The sequence below is a fragment of the Apiospora marii genome (genome assembly GCF_038362585.1).
Source record: "Apiospora marii strain CBS 49790 chromosome Unknown utg000003l_segment0_segment0, whole genome shotgun sequence".
In the NCBI taxonomy this organism is placed as follows: Eukaryota; Fungi; Ascomycota; class Sordariomycetes; order Amphisphaeriales; family Apiosporaceae; genus Apiospora; species Apiospora marii.
The window spans coordinates 854634-873147 of NW_027117374.1; the positions used below are offsets into that span (position 1 = coordinate 854634).

At 54.3% G+C, this 18514-nt stretch overlaps 4 protein-coding genes across 4 annotated transcripts; 3 read left to right on the plus strand and 1 right to left on the minus strand.

Moving 5' to 3' along the window:
- Window positions 1-3564: 3564 nt before the first annotated feature.
- On the plus strand, window positions 3565-6564 carry PG985_003745 (uncharacterized protein; the record flags this gene model as incomplete). Its single annotated transcript, XM_066823514.1, has 1 exon — window positions 3565-6564. The coding sequence occupies one exon, from the start codon at window positions 3565-3567 to the stop codon at window positions 6562-6564; it is 3000 nt and encodes a 999-aa protein (XP_066686674.1).
- Window positions 6565-7089: 525 nt separating this feature from the next.
- On the plus strand, window positions 7090-9579 carry PG985_003746 (uncharacterized protein; the record flags this gene model as incomplete). The annotated part of the gene is made up of 4 exons (XM_066823515.1): window positions 7090-7366; window positions 7552-7838; window positions 7941-8206; window positions 8289-9579. 4 exons carry the CDS (start codon window positions 7090-7092, stop codon window positions 9577-9579), a joined length of 2121 nt encoding a protein of 706 aa, XP_066686675.1.
- Window positions 9580-11060: 1481 nt separating this feature from the next.
- On the minus strand, window positions 11061-12572 carry PG985_003747 (uncharacterized protein; the record flags this gene model as incomplete). The annotated part of the gene is made up of 2 exons (XM_066823516.1): window positions 11061-12017; window positions 12144-12572. 2 exons carry the CDS (start codon window positions 12570-12572, stop codon window positions 11061-11063), a joined length of 1386 nt encoding a protein of 461 aa, XP_066686676.1.
- A 4311-nt stretch (window positions 12573-16883) lies between these two features.
- PG985_003748 (aspartyl protease) lies at window positions 16884-18399 on the plus strand (the record flags this gene model as incomplete). Its single annotated transcript, XM_066823517.1, has 2 exons — window positions 16884-18210; window positions 18275-18399. The coding sequence occupies 2 exons, from the start codon at window positions 16884-16886 to the stop codon at window positions 18397-18399; spliced, it is 1452 nt and encodes a 483-aa protein (XP_066686677.1).
- Window positions 18400-18514: the final 115 nt, after the last annotated feature.

Below are 18514 nucleotides of genomic sequence, written 5' to 3' on the forward strand. Positions count from 1 at the left end.
CATATTTCCAAGGTGGGCTGCTGCAGCTATCGAACCCAGCCTTATACAGGCGTTCACTAACCCTCCTACTTGCCAAGTACTGCATGTAATGCGTATTAACCGGATGCTTTGATGGGACTGTGCTGGAAACGGGATGGAACACAGTCGAAGAGATATAGCAGCAGCCTACAAGAAGCTGGCGCCGACGGAAGGCAAGTGGCAACGGGTACTAACAGATACAGATTCCTCCCGCGCCATGATTGAAAGAGCAGAGAGTGGGCGGGGACACGAAGCGTCGAGATTACGACCGTTATCTTCGAAGTACAGCAGCCTAGCCACTATACCCCAGGCCACTTAAAGCCTAGGTAGGTAGCTACCAAATCATTAGGTTTTGCAACCTTGCTCGCATGCATATCGCCAAGTACGAACCCAGTTACTCTATTAATTGCTTACTCAACGACATTTCTTACACGCGGCATATCTAGTGATGACCTGCCCTAGCATAAGTAATAACAACACCTGCAATCTTGGTTCTAACTAGGTCGCCAGGCATTTTGAGGTCCGGGTCCAGGGAGTTCAATCACTTTCGACACGATAATGCTACATGCCGTACAAAAGACGCGAATGTCGCATCCACATCTCCGCTAACACACCCACTGCAGCGAGAATTCCAGCTCCACCGCCGCACAAAACGAAAGGATCCGATGAAGCTGGAGTGGGTCGCGGCGACGAATGCACTTAGGCTTGAGATGCCACGTGGCTATTCCATTGCCTTATCCAAACTACCTACATGTGGACACGGGTACTCTGATCAGGCTGCTGGGTTTGCCGGCATCATGCCACGAGGCATTTGGCAACATATGCATGGCTACTGCTTGTCCTTATAACTTGCACCGGTCTGGGGTTGGTGGTAGGGACATGGAGAGCCTGATCTTGTAAAGGTCCAGTGCCAACTTTGGCTCTTGTATCTGCTCCTTCTTCCTCTTCAGGCTCAGGCTTAGACTCAGCTTTATGATCAGCCTCGGCCTCAGCTTCGGCTCCAGTAACGGCTTCTGTCTAAGGTTCTTCATGGGTATCCTCTTAAGGTGAAGGGTGCTTCATGATCTGACGTACATCCAGACATGTAGAGCAGCAAAATGAGTACCACTCCACCACTCGAGCCGGTAACCGAGCCAAAAGCATGCTTCAGCTTGATAACTGAAAAAAAGCCGAGCCAATTCCAACCTGCAGACGAATCACGAGCCCGCATTCCTTTAAGAGCGATGCCAGCTCGCAATCTTCGGTTCGGTGTCTGAATAGAAACTTGTAGGATATTGGCAGCGAATGGTGAACCTTTAGGACGCAATGGCCCAGCACCCAACTGCCTAACTTGGGCAGAGAGAACAAAAATATGTCTGTTATCGCACTCAAGTCCTGGGCATGATAACGTGATATATCTAATAAGACGATTATAATGCTCTTTAGCGCAATCATGTTTTTATTGGCCTCGGGGCTCGGGGTTGCCACCTCGACCGTGGTGATGCTGGGTGGTAGGGGAGGCCATGGCATAAATTGGATGCGAGGAATATTGATTGGCCGTGGTGAAAGCAATGTGCATTGGAAGGTCAGGCCTTATAGGAGGGTATAGGAAGGACGATAGAAGGACGAGGGGAGTAGATACAGAAAGTACGCTAGATTAGATGCTTAATACGACGCTTGGTGGCGTCTGTGGTAGCTAACGGTCAATCACACATTTTTTCAACTCCTGATTTGAGTCTTTTCTAACGGGACCAACTTCCTTCTGCAATGGTTCTTGGGGTTTCTGATAGATAGTTTGTTCAACTCTTGGGGTGCGAGCCCATCGGTCAGGCCGTTGGCCGCTTGGTGGTCACCGTGGCAAGACCCCCCAATGTCGTCACTTGTGGCGTAGCCACTTGATAATGTACATCTTGAGTCTGGAAACGTAACGTTGACTGATTACTTTTTGTTTATTTGCCTCAAGAGTAATATGAATGAAGACAGTGGCGAACCGGACAACCTGGCGATGATCAGGCGCCGTCGTTGTGTCATCGAGATTCAGTTTGAGATAGGGAGCGACATGCTTAAAAGTTTTAAGCCACTCTTTCTTTTGACCAGCAACCGTGGGATTTGCTGAGTGGGCGTCGCCTGTGATCAACTCCTCGTACCCCTAGTCAGCGCGTGCTATATACTCCTCAGGATCCTCGAAAGTGGCAATCTTTCAACGAGATAACTGATCCTGCTTATCAGGCGGGAGGATGCGATTTTCGATAACATCAACCTACGAGCCGGACTCTTCACACATAGTGACGACTTGGATGCAGCATTTTTGATGGGTGATATCTTGTAGAGAGAGGTGGTGCAGCGTATATGTAGATATTGGACGTTGTCGCCCTCGTCTTCGTTGAGGTGCTAGGAACCACCATCCTTGTCGGCGTTGTCGTCGCTATCGTTTCTGTGGTCAGTATGTTAGTGGACGCGCAAAGAAGTAAAACAACCCTTTTCTGGACCCAGGTCTGAAGGCAAATTGTGCTGTGAGGTGCGACTGTTTCATTGGGTTGCTAGGAATACTCTGCTTCAAATCTTCTTGAAGTGATGATATTTGCTGATAGTAGGGAATGTGTAGAACAGCACCTTTCGTGGTTCGACCGATACTGCAGCATTACTGGAAATCCATTTGGACCGCGAATCACAAAAACTTAATAAGACGGTTGAACGACATATACAAGGCCAGCCAGGTAGATCAAAAGATACCTACAGAAGTATTTTCACTTAAAATCAGAGTGCATGCTGTACGTCTCGTGCCCCCGTCCGACACCATGTCCGTTCGTCCAGGTGGTCCATCGCCGCAGATGCTGGTCACCAGTTCCAACATCCTCGTCGCTGCTTGCGAGCCAGACCGTACGGTTCAAGAAGGGATCTCATACATGAAGAGCAACTAGAAGCCTTACAGCATACCTCTGCCCAAATACGTCGAGAACCAGACCAGAGACCCACAAGTGGAAACGGTCGACCAGTAACAAAGCACTATGAGAAAGCGAGCTGTGTATGTAGCTACTGGAGCTAGAACTGTACATGTAAAGCTACAGCAAGTGTAAGTTGATAGGAGTCATTGAAGATAGTTCGAGTTGAGAAGAATCTTGGTTTCTTTCATTCCAGGGGGTTGAGGTTAGTAGCATGTCTGTCTGGAAAGGGGCTGAAATTCCAGCTTATCGGGCTAATGTGCACGGGCCATTACTGCTATCGCTATCGCTATCAGCTTTGTGCCCCTCCCCCTCCCCCACCAAAAGTTGCATTGCGCCTGAAGACGAAGAGCATTGGAGTGTGACACATCCTGGCGAACTACGATAGCTCGAATTTTCTAAGAGAAGAATCTAGAATTTGTGATATACGCATTCCATTTCATTTCAGCTAGACGGAGAAGAAAGAACTGTCTCTTCCAGTATACCCTTACTGCCCTTCAGACGCAAGGCCCGAACTTTTATCATTTGAAGTTTGACCACAACTGCCCCTCCATCGTCAGGCCCTCTCAGCCTCCGTCTTTCCGTCGCGGGTCTGGTGGCGTGCCACTCATATCCCTTGTGCGCAATGCCGTCTGCGACCAGCCCAGCGAGCGAAGATGTGCCATATCTCTCAGTCTTCCGCTCAGATGTCGCAAAGTCTCTGGTAGAGCGGTTCGTGAAGCAAGTCGTTTCGGCCGAAACCGAGCCGCAAAAATCAGACTCTGTTTCTGAGAGCGCATTGCAGGAGGCAATTGAAATTGGCTCGTCCGCTCTGAACGCCTTCTTACAGGCCAATGTTACTGGTCCCGTGCTCCAGGCTGCAGAATGCGAGTCGCTATTTGTCAACGCCTACAACCAAACCACACCGCAAGCAACAACGTCAAAAAGTCCGATTGATGCCTTGAGGAAAGTTTGCTTGAGGTCCCTAGACATTGATGGTGTTTCCGTCTATGCCTACATACCTCATATCGAACTTTTCTGCTTTGCGAAATGGGTATTGGCATCGGGCGAAGCTGTACCGCTGAACGGTGATCTCGCCTGGACCCGTTTCCGAGTCCATCTCTGGCACTACAAGCTCCTTTCTCAGCCATCCTTAGGACCTGGATCACTTTTCACCAAAACCGGACGATTCACCGATGTGGCAACTCTGCAGGAGCTCGTGGAGAAGAGTCTTGAGGATGCCGAGACCACAGTACTGGCGTCAACCGAGCAAGGCAATGACATCAAGGCACAATTTCTGCTCGAGAAATCCAATGCCCATGTTATGCTTGGAAACGACGCCAAAGCCAAAGACGCACTGCATCAGGCTGCACAGAAGAGCGGTTTCACCTATGCGCTCTCCGGCGCCCTCGGAAAACGAACAAAGTGGCAAGAGAAAAGCACCAGTCAACTTGTCGTCTTGGCCAAGAGTACAAATGATGATGCGTCGAATAAAGAGGCCTCTTCAGAAGCGACAGCGCCACAAGCGCTGGCTCTCAATGACGATACACTGCTGGAGAAGATCTCCTTCAAGGACAGTGGCGTTGAAGATGTTACCAAATCGGAGCTACCTGAATCTCTACAGGGGATTGCCCCTGACGACCAACCTCAATTGAAACCCGAGGACAAGATTATCCTACTCACCGAAGCCATGTTGAAAGACACATTCTCTCCTTCTGATTCTCTGACCGCAGAGGAAATTTTGCCATTCGCCGAGCGAGTCATCAATGACAAGTCGACCAATTGGCAGATCTACACCCAAGCTCTGCTGGTGCGATCCAGAATTGAGTTGAACCGAAGCAGGACTCTTGAGCGTGGTGTCTTACAGATGCAAGCCGTCGTTGACCAAGTCATTATTGATACGGATGCTAGCACCGCGCCTCCCGCCAACGAAGACTTTCACAGGGATTCAGCAGTACCGGCTATTGAAGTCTCTCAACCTGAGGATCAAGCTCGTGCCCAGACCAACCAGAACAAGCCGACGTCTTTCTTGCCAGCCCCTAAAGATACCGAGTCGGCACCTGCTCGCGAGCGACTCAGATATGTGAACGCATTGTCATCGCCTCCGAGATGGCATTTGGAATCGGAGCTCGGATATGCCTGGGCTTCTGTGGGATCGCTGATCTCAGCCTTGGAGATCTTCAAGCGCTTGCGCATGTGGCCCGAGGTCGCGCTCTGCCTGGCTAGTAGTGAGGCTCATGATGACGGAAGCGGACGCGGTGACGGTGGAGTAGCAAAGGCCCGAGCCTTGGTACGGTGGAGACTCTACCATCGAACTGGCGAAACGAAGGCAGCGGCTCAAGCCGAGGATACAGAAGACGATGCCAATCCCGACGATCTGAAATTAAGCGACTACTACGGCGAGGAACGCGATCCACCCCCGCCGAATGCGCCGAGGCTGTTTTGCATCTTGGGCGATCTCGAGGAGGAGCCTGCGCATTACGAGCGTGCGTGGGAGATATCAAACCGACGATTTGCAAGAGCTCAGAAGTCGCTGGGCGAGTTGTGGCTACGGAAGCAAGACTGGGAAGCGGCTTTGAAGTCGTACCGTCTCGCAGTGGGTGTCAACAGATTGAGTCCCGAACTCTGGAGCCGACTTGGAGATATTGAGCTTCGCCTTGCCCACTTCCCTGATGCCGCTGAGGCTTTCCAGAGGGCCATTTACACCAGTAACGGCGAGGAGGGCGGCGAAGACGCTCGGACATGGAGCAACTTGGGTGGTGCTTTGCTCAGCTGGTATCGCGAGGTGGTTGCGGAAAGCCAGATACTCAAGTCCGAGAAGAAGTCTACGGAAGATGACGAAGAACCTACAGCGGCGCAGGTGGAGGACCTGGAGAAGAGGTTCCCCTCTACATCTCGGGCAGCTGATCTCAACAAGTCGGCTCGGAATCTGCTCCTGGATTCCCTATCTGCTTTCAAGCGTGGTGCCACTACCGCCCATTCCAATTGGCGAATTTGGGACAACGTCGTGACCCTCGCTGCCAGCTTGAAGCCAGCTCCGGCGATAGACGATGTTGTACTGGGCACTCGCAACGTTCTCAACATCCGGAAGACCGAAGACGCCTTCGATCACAAGATTCTTAGCCTATTGGTCCGCGAAGTCAGCAAAGAGCCAGCCGGCGGCGAAAGCGACAGCATCTACATGGCACCCAGGGGATCTATCCAGATCAAGGTTATCTCGCTCTTCGAAGATGTCATTGTGCCGCTCATCACGGCCGACTCGGAAGCGTGGGTGCTCATCTCGCGCCTGCGGGCCTGGCGTCGCGACTACGCGGGAGCCCTTGACGCTGCTGAGAAGGGCTGGCGGGCGGCCACTGCCGGCGCCGGGTCCGGTAGCGCGCTGTCTGCATCCACGGGCGCGGATGGCGCCAAGCCCAAGGGCGACTGGCTCAACGATGCCGATGCGTGGGACACGGTGGTGAGCCGCACGAGCGAGCTGGTGGCAGCATACGAGAACTGGGGCAGCCGCGTCGAGTCGATCGGGGAAAAGTGGCGTGGCAAGGCGCGTAGTGCGGTTCGTAGTGTTATGAGCAAGGGCAAGGAGAACTGGGAGGGCAATGAGGGGTGGAAGACGCTGGAGGAAACCATGGAGGGACTGAAGCTTTAAGCTGGGTTGGATGGTATGGCATGGTATGGTGTTCTCATCTGGGCGGTTGGCTAAATGAAGTAAATAAAGACGTAAAATACGAGAAAAGATATGCTTTATGCCAAGAAGATCAAGACTGTGACATTGCTTGGGGTTGACACATGCGTATTGACGTTGGAGTTTGACTATTGAGCCGACTTATGTGCATCCAGCCAGGTGGTCCAGTGCCGATTCTAGTGGCTGCGGGGTGATATTGAATACCTGACCTTCAGCGATGATTGGTGCGAATTAACCCCCCATCTGTATTCAATGCTCGACAGCACCCAGGTTAGGCGGCTTGCTAGCGGGCACTTATAGCGACTTATAGCGGACGTCATTAACCTTGCTGCATTCATTCATCCCACCATCAACCATCCTCTTCTTGGTCTTAATCGAGGAACCCTTCAGACAGTCAATAATCCTTTTCACTTTCACACCTAATCGTCTGCATACCTCTTCACATCTCATCCCCGCTGGCTGCATATCGACAAAAGAGATACATCGGCAATGGATAAAACCCATGCTACCGCGAAGGGCAAGATGGGGAGGAACTTGCATGGCCCGCCTCCTTCCTCTGCCCTCACCATCATCAACATCGACGGCAAGAAGTACCTGCTGCAGCTCGATGCCCAGGTGCTGTCCGTCGGCCCCCTTACGGTGCGGAACGGGCGGCAGTACATCCCTGCGACGAGCTTTGGGGATCTGGTGAAAGATGCCAAGGATCCCAAAGAGGTGGCGCGTATGTTCAAGGAGGATGATGTCTGGTCGGAGGAGTTCTTGTCATGTAAGTTCTTGGTGATGCTTGTCTCGTTGGAGGGTGGGAGCTGGATATCAGTGGCCTTTGTCGCGGGAGTGATGAACATTGTCGTCGCATATAGAGTCGGCGACAAAGCCCCCCTGGTTCTTCCTGCGAGGAGGTCACTCAGCACATATGCAAGGATCGAAGGCTAACCAAGGACCATTGTATAGTGATTATCTACACTCCTGAGGACGCAGGTCGCATCGACGCATTCTTGGCCGCGATTCCCGCCGAGACTACCGCGTCGCGACGTACATTGAATGTGGCCAACGGGCAGGCGACCCCCCTGGCGCCGGGCCCCTATGTCTTTGACTGCTTGTCGGGCAACCTGTATCGCCCGTACCGCCTCTTCGAGGACACGAGCAACGCCTTTGTGCGCGGTGCCTTGCCGATCGGGGGTATGGCGATTGGGATGGGTTACAGCAGCAACATGTATCAGTGTTTGGAGGTCTCTGATGTAAGTACTATCCCACCTCACTTTCACCATTGGATGACTTCCTGTTGCAATGAAGAAAGAAGTAGTCATAACGACTCACACTAACCATGATCTGAATCCTAGATGATATCAATCCCGTCGAAACTGTACCATTTAGGTGAAGATCGGTCGGCGACGAAGAAACCCCTGGCCGGCTTGCGGTTCGGCGTCAAGGACAGCATCGACATCGCTGGTCTGCACACAAGCAACGGCAGCAAGGATTACCGCGAGACATACCCGCCGCGCACCGAGACAGCCCCCTGCGTCGCACGGCTCATCGAGGCCGGCGCTGTCATGGTCGGGAAGCTGCGATGCGGGCAGTGGTGCGACGGACAAGACCCGGTTGACAGGTATGACACTCTCAAATCTGATTTACAAGATCTCTCTCGTTCTTTCGAAAGACCAACTGACCGTTTTTCGTTCGCGCTTTAGAATAGAAGAGCCGACTCCGATCAACCCGAGAGGCGATGGGTTCCAGAAGCCCTCGGGCTCCAGCTCCGGCTCAGCATCTGGCTGCGCCAGCCACCCCTGGCTCGACTTCACCATCGGCACCGACACAGGCGGCTCCATCCGCCACCCCGCCGCCGTAAACGGGGTTTACGGTGTCCGCCCCTCGACGGGCCGCATTCAGGGCGATATGATGCTCGTGTGCAGTCCGCTGCTTGACACCCCGGGTGTCTTGGCCCGATCCGCTGCCGTGGCAGAGAAGGTGACTAAAGTCATGTTGTCTTCTGATCCCTCCCCTCCCCAGGCCCACCACCAGAGCCGTCGTCGGCGTTTCAAGCTCCTCTACGCCGTCGAGCCCAACCTATTCAACACGACGCCCAAATTCTTCTCTGCGGGCGGCACCGGTCCCGAAGCCCCCACCGCCGCCGGCCAGGTCATGGAAGCCTTCGTGTCGCGGCTCGAAGCGTACCTGAATTGCCAACGCAAGGAGCTGAATTTGTACGACCTCTGGGACCTGTCCACCCGTTATACCGACGATCTCGTCACCGCCACGGAAGGCATCTACGAGAACCTCGTCTACGGCCACCTGGCCCGCACCGCCGTCGCGCGCTTCGTCGCCGACTACCGCGCCAGACGGGATCACGACAGCAACGCCCAGCCCTTTATCGAGGCCACGACCCGGAAGCGGCTCGAGTACGGCCAGCAAGTCAGTGACTCCGAGATGCGGGATTCGGAGCGCTGCCTAAAGGCAGTGGGCGACTGGATCAATGGTGTCGTTCTGCCTGGTCCTCGTCGTTCTACGAGTACAACTACTACTACTGCTGGCAATATTGTCACCTTTGGCGAACCCCTGGACAAACAGAAGATGGGCGAAGAGAAAGAAGAGGAAGAGGAAGATGCCATCCCCCTCCTGCTATACCCCCAGTCCTGGGCCCAGCCGTCCTACCGCGACGACCCCTCCACGCGCGCCCGCCTCGGCCCCGACGGCGAGCCCCTGCTGTTCTGGACGGGCTTCTCGGCCTACTCGCTGGCCTACTCGTCCGGGTGCCCGGACATCGCGGTGCCGCTGGGCGAGGTGCCCTTCGCGTCACGGATCACGGGCGAAGATTCCGATTCCGGTTCCGATTGCACCAGCAGCAGCACGAAATTGCCGGTGGCCATCTCGATCATGGCGCCGCGGGGCATGGACGAGGTCTTGCTGGGGCTGCTGCGGGAGCTTGAGGAGGTGGGGGTTTTGAGGGAGGTTCAGTGTGGGAGTCGGATGTTTGGGGATTAGAGAGTCAGAGCGATATACACGATGTTTCCGGTGCCTGGACAAGAGACTCAGAGATCAGGCTACCCGATATCATTGGGTGGCCAGGTGCAGTCTCTCGGGCAAATGAAGTGATGTTAGGATAGATGGACGAGCGCGACGAGAGCATACTGGATTTTCACCATGCTTTCTATCGTCGCTTTCCCTTGTACATGTTATAGACTAGGTAGAGCTTCACACGATGCCATTTCTCCGCCGCAAAGATGCGGGAAGGGGCTGGGCGTGTTTGCGGTATGATTGACGCTCTCAGAGAGAAGATGTAGCGACACAAGACCCCATAGTCCCAATAAACATAGGCACCTCATATCCGATTTTCTTCTAACATGGATTCGTGAGTATTCTCGATATCCCTTCCATTACATGCGGTAACGAGGGCGGTACGACAGGACCATACAGCTGTTCCTCGGAGCACAATGTCGAATTCCCCGTTTGTAGCAATCGCCAGCAATAGTCCTAAGTAATGACGAGTCAGTCGACTTGATCACACATCACTGGACGTTCTGACAATAATGCCTTCAATGGTCATCGTCTATCTATGCCAGTAATAGTGCTAGAACAAGGGGATGTTCCATTTTAACGAATTCTATCATTAATATCAGTAAATGCCATAGCTTTGCCAACCTGGGAGAACCTATGTTTGGAGACGGCCGCTTTGTACGAGCCTATCCTCAGACAATGTTCCTATCTAAGTATGACTTGTCATGACCTGCCATCTAGAGATCCGCCAATTGACAATCTGTAAATCAGATGAAAGGCTTCACGTCGAGTCGTTTCATGAGCACATCCATTCATAAACATCAGACGCGTCACGTCATCTCACAAAGGTGAGCCAAACAGAAGCCGTGAGGCACGCGCAGAATCAAGTGTCCTAACATCAACTTCCTTCTCCATACGAGAATGACAGTTTTTGCCATTAGCTGCTGCGTAGGCATAGAACCATGAAGCATATATCTCACTATCGCATGTCGCTTCGAGAAGAAAATCACGAGAAAAAAGTCACTTCTCCGTAAGTAAAAGAAAAAGAAAGAAGAAAAAAGGGACCGACGCCCACGCCGACGCCCACATCGCTCTGCTGCTGCTGCTTCACAACCACCCCCTAACGCCCAACCGGCCAATATGTTTTCTGTTTATTCGGCGAAAGAAATACAAGGCAGGTTTCCCCCTTGGCACTGGAAGAGAGAAAGAGAGCGTATGCAAATCCATCCCCTTCCTTCATCTTGACCCCCCCTGCCCCCCTTCCTGCCGACGCCGAAGGATATATATGAAATGTGACAATGTACTAAAAAGCAAACGCAAGACGGCCTATCCGCGTGCTACGAAAAGGCCCTTATGTGCTTTCCACTCCTTTCTTCCTTTCTGTCTCTCGTTCCAATCAAAACGCGTTAAGAAAAAACTTTTGTATGGACTCCGTCCACCATCGCTGACGGGCATGTTCATGCATACAATCATGACGCTTCCTCGCCCACGCGGCCCAGCCCCAGGCCGCCTCCGAGGTTGCGCATATGCACCTCCCTGAGCCTGCCTACCCAATGCCTGCGGAGTTCTGGCGTCGACTTGGCAAAGACGAGGGCCTTGTTCTCATCCGTGAGCGCCTTCTCGGCGATCTTAAGCTGCAGATCAGGGTCCTCATCGGCGAAGTCGCGGAAAAAGATCTCCATGGCTTGTTCAGACCACTTGGGTGGGTGACTGTTCCGATTGTTGCTCCGCAGCGCGTCGGCCAGGGCGAGCACTGCATCCTCAATCATGCCGCTGGCGTTAAAGGAGGGATGGATGGGCTGGGATCGTGCGCCCAGCGAAGGTGTTGCAGAGGCGGTAGCAGCCGTGGGAGTAAGCTGCGAGGGCGGCCCGAACATGGATGTGGTTGTGGGTGTCGCGGTGCTGGGCGCACTGCTGTACAGGTTCGCCGAAAACCTAGACGGCCGACCCCGACGCTTTTCGGAGGGTGCTGATCCAGGAGGCTCGGGCGCAGAGCGCTTCTTAGCATTCGCGGCCGCTGTCCCAGCAGTGCTCGGTACGTTCTCGTCTGGGGGTGTAAGAGCGCTGGTGGAAGTGATGGATGTTCGAGGGGGTATGGCGGCGGACGTGGGCCTCTGAGCCGGCTGTATGGCGACTGGTGTCGGTACTGGTACTTGCGAGACTTGAGGTTGCTGTGGCTGGATGGGCGTCTGCGTTGGGGTCTGCGAGTACAGGTTGGGGTCGATCCCTGTCGCCGCAGTGGCCGAGGTGGGTGTGCCAGTAAGGTCCACAGAACCGGATGTCGTGTTGCCATCGCCGTCTTTCCGTTTTCCCTTCATGACCCTCTTAGGCGCGCCGCCAGAGCCGATGACATCGGGGAACAGAATCTCCATGAACTCCTCGTGGTCGAAAGCCCGTCCGCGTAGTGCTCGTGAAAGGGGTTCTTTCTGTTGGGGAAAAACAAGTTAGCAACGCATGTTCCTGCGAGCAAATCCAGTCTGTTTATAGTGGATTCATCCACGGAATAGGCGAATATTGACAATACAGAGACTGGACAAGGGCTCTTTGCGTACCTCGAAATGTCTCTTCCACGACTCCTCGCTCGCCGTGACCATGCGCGTGTTGGGATTGTACAAGAAGTCCGAGTCCTCCCGCAGGCCGCGCCACATGCGGAACCTCTTTCGCGCATTGTCGGCCTTGTTGATCAGATGGGATTTCTCAGGGAAGGCGCCGTGCTTGTCGCGGAGGGCGATGGCGGCGCGTTCCCAAGCGCCCGACTTGAAGCTGTGGTTCTCCTTGAAGCCGAGCTGCATAGACTCGCAGAGAGAGCGGAAGAAGGTGGCCTCGTAGGCGGCATTCCAGCTGAAGCGCGGGGGCCGTCGGTCGGGGTTGCGCCGCGACGAGGGCGTGTTGGAGACGGTGCCGCCCGCGTTGCTGTTCTCGTCGTCCGACATGGCGGCGGTGTTGGCAGCAGCTACGGCGAACTGGGCTGCATCCGTCATTGAACGGCTTGGGGGAGACACGGTCGGCGACCGACCGATGGCGCGTGTCTGGTCCTTTGAGTTTCGTTGCCTATCGCTCGAGGGTCATCCAGTTGCGACAATTGACGTTAAGGCCTCTGCCAGACCTAATTGAGCAGGGCTATCGCGCAGTGAAGTTCTATCGATGATGGATGGTGTGGGTTTGATTGAGGAAGGGTAGTTAATGATCGACACTCAGCTACCCTTCCAGCTTCGCTTATCGGTCGTTCTAGACTCGTCCGTTGGGCCGGGATGTATGTATCAGGGAGGGTGGAGTCGGAACGAATATGGGAGGAGGTTGGCTACTGTCCGTTTTCCTCTGCCTTGTCGATAAGTAATTAACGGCAGCGCTCCTGTCAAGGGCGGTCGGTCAGGTCAGATTGTGGTGGGAAATGGAATGGGGGTAGCGGCAGAAAGTGGCAGGGTTGGGACTTAAGCGACTCCCAACCCGGGCGCGGACGGTAAGACGAAATTAAAACTGTGCCCCTCCGTTTCGCTCACGTGACTTCACAGATCACCTAACCTTATCCAGCCAACCCGCTTTACCTTCGTACTTGCCTACTTAGAATCACCAATGTCACACTCTGGGCGATTACAGGCTTGCAGGTGGTATCACTTAGGTATAGTTGAACGTTATTGTGCGACGGACCAGGTATATTACTCAGAAGAGTGCACATTTGTCTTGTATAAGGGATTCCTCTTGTTACAGTACTCTAGTGAGGTCGGGAATTAGAGATCTAGGGACACACTCTAGCATACCAGTTCCGTTGATGCAACCCGCCTGTTTGGGCATGTTGGCCCATTCGACGCAACGACCAGGCGATGGCCATGCGGTGCAGCGAAATGGTAAACGTATGTTTCAATGGAACATTGGTCAACGCTTCGCTCATACGGGTCGAACCTTGAATACAGTATCAAGCAAAGTGTAGGTATCAATTAGGAATCTCGAGTACTGAGTCAAATACCAGGTGCTTATAATGGCAGCAACGACTCAGTATGCTGCGGCCGTACTGGTGTAAGTAAATTGAAAAAGTGGAATGTTCGGGTTGGGCGGTATATCTTCGGCACCTGTATAAAGAGCGTGTGGGACAAGAGCATAGCCCTTCTACTGATCCTGGACCTCTGAAGGAGAGAAAGAGGGGAGATAAACCCGAATCGTATTTCGTCATTCGAAAAAAGGGGATTTGTGGACGACGCCATATCCATCCATGCCCATGACCATGCGCTTGTCGCAAACAGATTGCCAGCATCTTGCCTGGGCGGCCGATATAAACACCCGCCGAGCCGCTCAACACAACCACGCTCATTGCAATTGCCACCGTAGTCTACTTCTTTGAAGCTGTGAATGGATTGGTCAATGGCCCGTTTAGATTGATAATTCCATGTCCAACTAAACAAGAAAAGGAGAAATGTTCGTGTTCTGTACACAGCTCGACTTGTCTCACTGTAACTGGATGGAGAAATTCGCATTGAGACAACGAGTAGACAAAGCATACAGGCGGCGGACATCTCAGATGTCAGACGCGACTGGCCCTTTTCTGTCTTTGTAGTTCACATGATGACTGATTTACTGTCGCGCGACTCTGTCACGATTTCAGATACGAAGCCGGAAGACGTTGGGCGACACTTGGGTGGTGTAGGAAGTTTAGAGGCAAGAGGGTAGACCCCATTGCGACTAAGACGGGGTGATGCTTGGTGAGGCAAAAATCAACTCCCATGAGCAAAGAGACGAGACCTGGTGGACTGGGTACAGCAATTGACTGAGCCGATGGACTTATTAATTAATTGCATGGCTCAACGTCGTGGATATTTCGGGATTGAGGGGAAGAAAGAATTGCCGCTCGGGGTTGAGCATTGACAACCTTACCAGGATGGAATGGATCGGTCCCAGTCGGTCACGCGGTGCAGGTGTTGGTGTGTTCTGGGGGTGGGTGTAGGTGGTCCAACCGTCGTCGCTGGCCAGACCAGTGCAGTGGCCAGGAGCCGGCAGCAGCAAGCAGCAGCACAGCAGAAATCTGAGGCCCGTTTCATGTTTTTTGGTGGGGGTATGACAGCAGTTTGGTTTCAGCACGCCCTGCACGAATGCGACCGCAGGCGTCCATCGACCCTCCAATCGCAACCGCTGAAGCCCCTGGACGCGTCACCTGGAGTTGTTCAGAATCTGAGGAGTGGGCGGGCAGCGCATCCGAGATGCAGAATGGGCGGTTTCTCTTGGCAGACCCTCCTGCCTCCAGCGATCTCTCTCCATCATGAGCTTATTTCGCGCCAAGCTTTCTTGGCTGGTGCATTTGCGATATGTAAATGAACTGGATGGAGAGCGAGCGCCATGGTTTTTCTGGGGAACGCAGTTTTTCAATGGCGACATTTGCCGGGTGCCGACTCGAGTACGTATGCCAATCTCCTATCATCTGCGCAATTGACTGTTCTTCTGATTCGCGCTTCCTTCGTCGAATCCCAGCATCGCTCGCAGGTCTGAGAGCTACCTACGCACTTCCTCCAACAGCCACCATCATGTAGCAGCACTCCATACCTACCTTACCTATCATCTAAGTACTGCTAGATTTACACATTAACCCAATTCAACGGCTAGTCAATTACTTAGCCTTCTTCTTCTACTAGAAGAACAGCCTTGAATGACGAATCAATATCCACAATCGACTTCTAGAAAGCCAAGCCGTTGACAGACGTGATCTGCACACAGACACACCCAGTGGCTGGTTCCGACCTTGTGCAGCTCATGAAACAACGTCGACACCCCAAATTGGCAGGCGCTCGGATACGATGACGGGAAGAGCCAGGACCTCCCGTCTAACCATCACCGTACTTGTGTGTTGTGTGTGTCGTCTCGCCCAGCTGCTTGGATGGTCCCGAGAGCAGCCAAGAAGATGTCCATGTTTGTTTGCTATTGCCGCCCAACCCGAGGCCCACATCGTTGCCTCTGTCAGTAAGAGGTAGATAGTACCGCCTGAACTTTACCATTCTGTGCTCCCCTGGGCGCACTGCCACTCCGAAGATCAAATCGAAACATTCGTCTTGGCGAGATGAGCAGGATGGAGGAATGCCCACGCCGGATGGTGTATCTTCCTGTCCACCATCTACATAATACGTAAGCCCTGGAGGAGCTGCAGGCCCAGGCACGGAGAAGCAGCATGGAGGAGCTCAAACGGTTTGTGCCAAGAAATCATGTTTCCCTACCCAGGATTCAGAAGATGATTCGCTGCAGGATTGCCCGTCACCAGGCTCCTAGGCCCAAACGGGTGTCCAGTCCGCAGAGAAGGTACTGCCCGACCCTGCCCGGCTACATCGCATCGCCCTGCTCGTGATTCGATTCGTCAGTCACCTAGCAAGCCAGCAGAACCCATTCCATGCGCGCCTGCCCATGAGCGCAGTGGTACGACAGATACGACGTTTCCAGGAGGGCTCTCTCCCCCATGCAGACATGGTCTCTGCTGGCCCATGTCTCAAATGCGCACCGGTCCGGGGTTGGGAAGCTTGTCTGGTTTGCCAAGCCCGCCAATCAGTGCTTGCGTCGATCCACCGGCTCCCCTATCGATCTGACCTTTTAGTGGCCCGGACCCCACTATCCTGTTGCATGGCGTGTCTTGGACTGCCAGGGGTCATGCCAAACCAGCAGAGCCGCCTCGACTACCACACCACGGCATACGTAAGTTGTTTAGTACACAGCCTGCCTGCGCTCCCTGCACATCGCTGCTGTCCGTGTGTCCTATCGTCAAGTAACCTAGCAAGGTACCGATCTTCCATCCCAATGCTGCTGTCACTGCTCTCGCCTACGCCTCTACCCGGTATTAGGCGACAGGCATCGAGGAGCCGGGATAGGCTTGCGTTCGACTTGCCTATTCTGCGTTTCGATCCTCTTCGTCCCGTCTCGGCTCCCGAACCCCCTGATGTCGTCTTGGGTGGACCAATGCCGTTCCCTGGACCCTAACCTACGCCATGTGTAGGTGGTCTGTCTCGGTGTCGCTCTTTGTCTTTAAAGGTCGCCAAGATCCGAGCATGTAAGTCCCTCTTGTTTCTTCTCTATTCTCCATCCCTTCCCTTCGTTGCTTTGCCTCCATTCACTTCTTTTTCTTCTCCATCTGGGCAGGTCCAGTTTCGTTTCGGTGTACCATATCTTTTTTTCCCCTAGCGGCTTGAAGAGGTTCTTTCACTTGGAAGCTCCTCCTCTCGTCGATTCCTTTCCCTTCGTGACCACCAGGTGTGGTGTTTTCTCACTTTTTGAGGGCTCTTATTTCTCCTCTTCCTTTTGGGTGCTGTTGATATTGTTGTGACAGTATGCAGTCCATCATGAAGCTCCTTTTCCTCCTGGGGCTGATCGCCCTGGCCTCGGCCTCGCCGCGGCAGGCCATCCAGAAGCGCGGCGTATACAAGGTGGAGCGGGTCGCCAACCCCAACTACACCGGCCGGAACGGCCCCCGCGCTCTCCTCAAGACCCTCCGAAAATACCGTATGCCGGTCCCCGCCAGCCTCGTGGACACCGTCAACGCCCAGAGCATCGACATGATCAGCAAGCGACGCGTCCCCGCCGAGTACATGAACGGCGGCGGCAAGGTGTCCACCTCGTCGACCACCGAGATGGTCTCCAAGAGGCAGCCCAAGAAGGGCAAGAAGGCCAATGGCAAGGCCGGTACCGGAGCCGCAGGTGGTGCAGCAGGCGCTGGTGCTGGTGCTGCCGCCGGGGTGGGAGCTGCTGCTGGCAACGCAACCGCCGGTGCTGCTGGTGGTAAGGCTGCCGTCAACGGAACCGGCGTCGGTCTCGTCGCCGCCAAGCCCGAGGAGAACGATGTTGAGTACCTCTCCCCCGTCAAGATCGGCGGCCAGACCGTGAACCTCGACTTCGATTCCGGCAGCTCCGATCTCTGGGTCTTCAACAGCCAGCTCAGCGCCGCCGCCACCCAGGGCCACCAGATCTACGACCCCACCAAGTCCAAGACCTTCAAGATGATGCAGGGTGCCAGCTTCCAGATCAGTTACGGCGACGGCTCCGGCGCCGCCGGCAACGTGGGCACCGACACCGTCGACCTCGGCGGCGCCATGGTGCAGGCCCAGGCCATCGAGATGGCCACGGCCGTCTCCAAGTCCTTCGTCCAGGACACCAACAACAACGGTCTGCTCGGCCTCGCCTTCTCCAAGCTCAACACGGTCAAGCCCCAGCAGCAGAAGACCTTCTTCGACAACGTCATGCCCTCGCTCGCGGAGCCCGTCTTCACGGCCGACCTGCGCGCCCAGGCCGCCGGCGCCTACGAGTTCGGCCGCATCGACAACACCAAGTTCACCGGCGAGATGACCTGGGTCCCCATCGACAACTCCCAGGGCTTCTGGCAGTTCACCAGCGAGAAGTTCGCCGTCGACGGCGGCGCGCCCCAGGCCGGCACCGCTGGTTCTCAGGCCATTGCCGACACCGGTACCACCCTGATCCTCGCCGACCCCAAGGCCGTCTCCGCCTACTACTCCAAGGTCCAGGGCGCCCAGAACGATGAGCAGGCCGGTGGTGTCACGTTCCCCTGCAATGCTAAGCTGCCCGATCTCCAGCTCGATGTCGGTGGTACCATGGCCACCGTCTCTGGCAAGTTCATCAACTTTGCCCAGGTCGACCAGACCAGTAAGTTTACTCTCCGTTGTATATACCGCCCTGACAGATCAATATACTAACGTGTTATCTACAGCTTGCTTCGGTGGTGTCCAGGCCAGCCCCGCCAACATGTTCATCTACGGTGACATCTTCTTCAAGAGCAACTTTGTCGCTTTCAATGGTGGCAACAACTCGCTGGGCTTTGCCACGCACGCCTAAGCGCAAGGAACGGATGGAAGAGATCCCTTCTTCGATCTCAGCTATATATAGATGAGTTAGGGAAACCAGGCCCCGTTTACGTTAATGCTTTGCTTTTTTCAGCATATAAGGGATG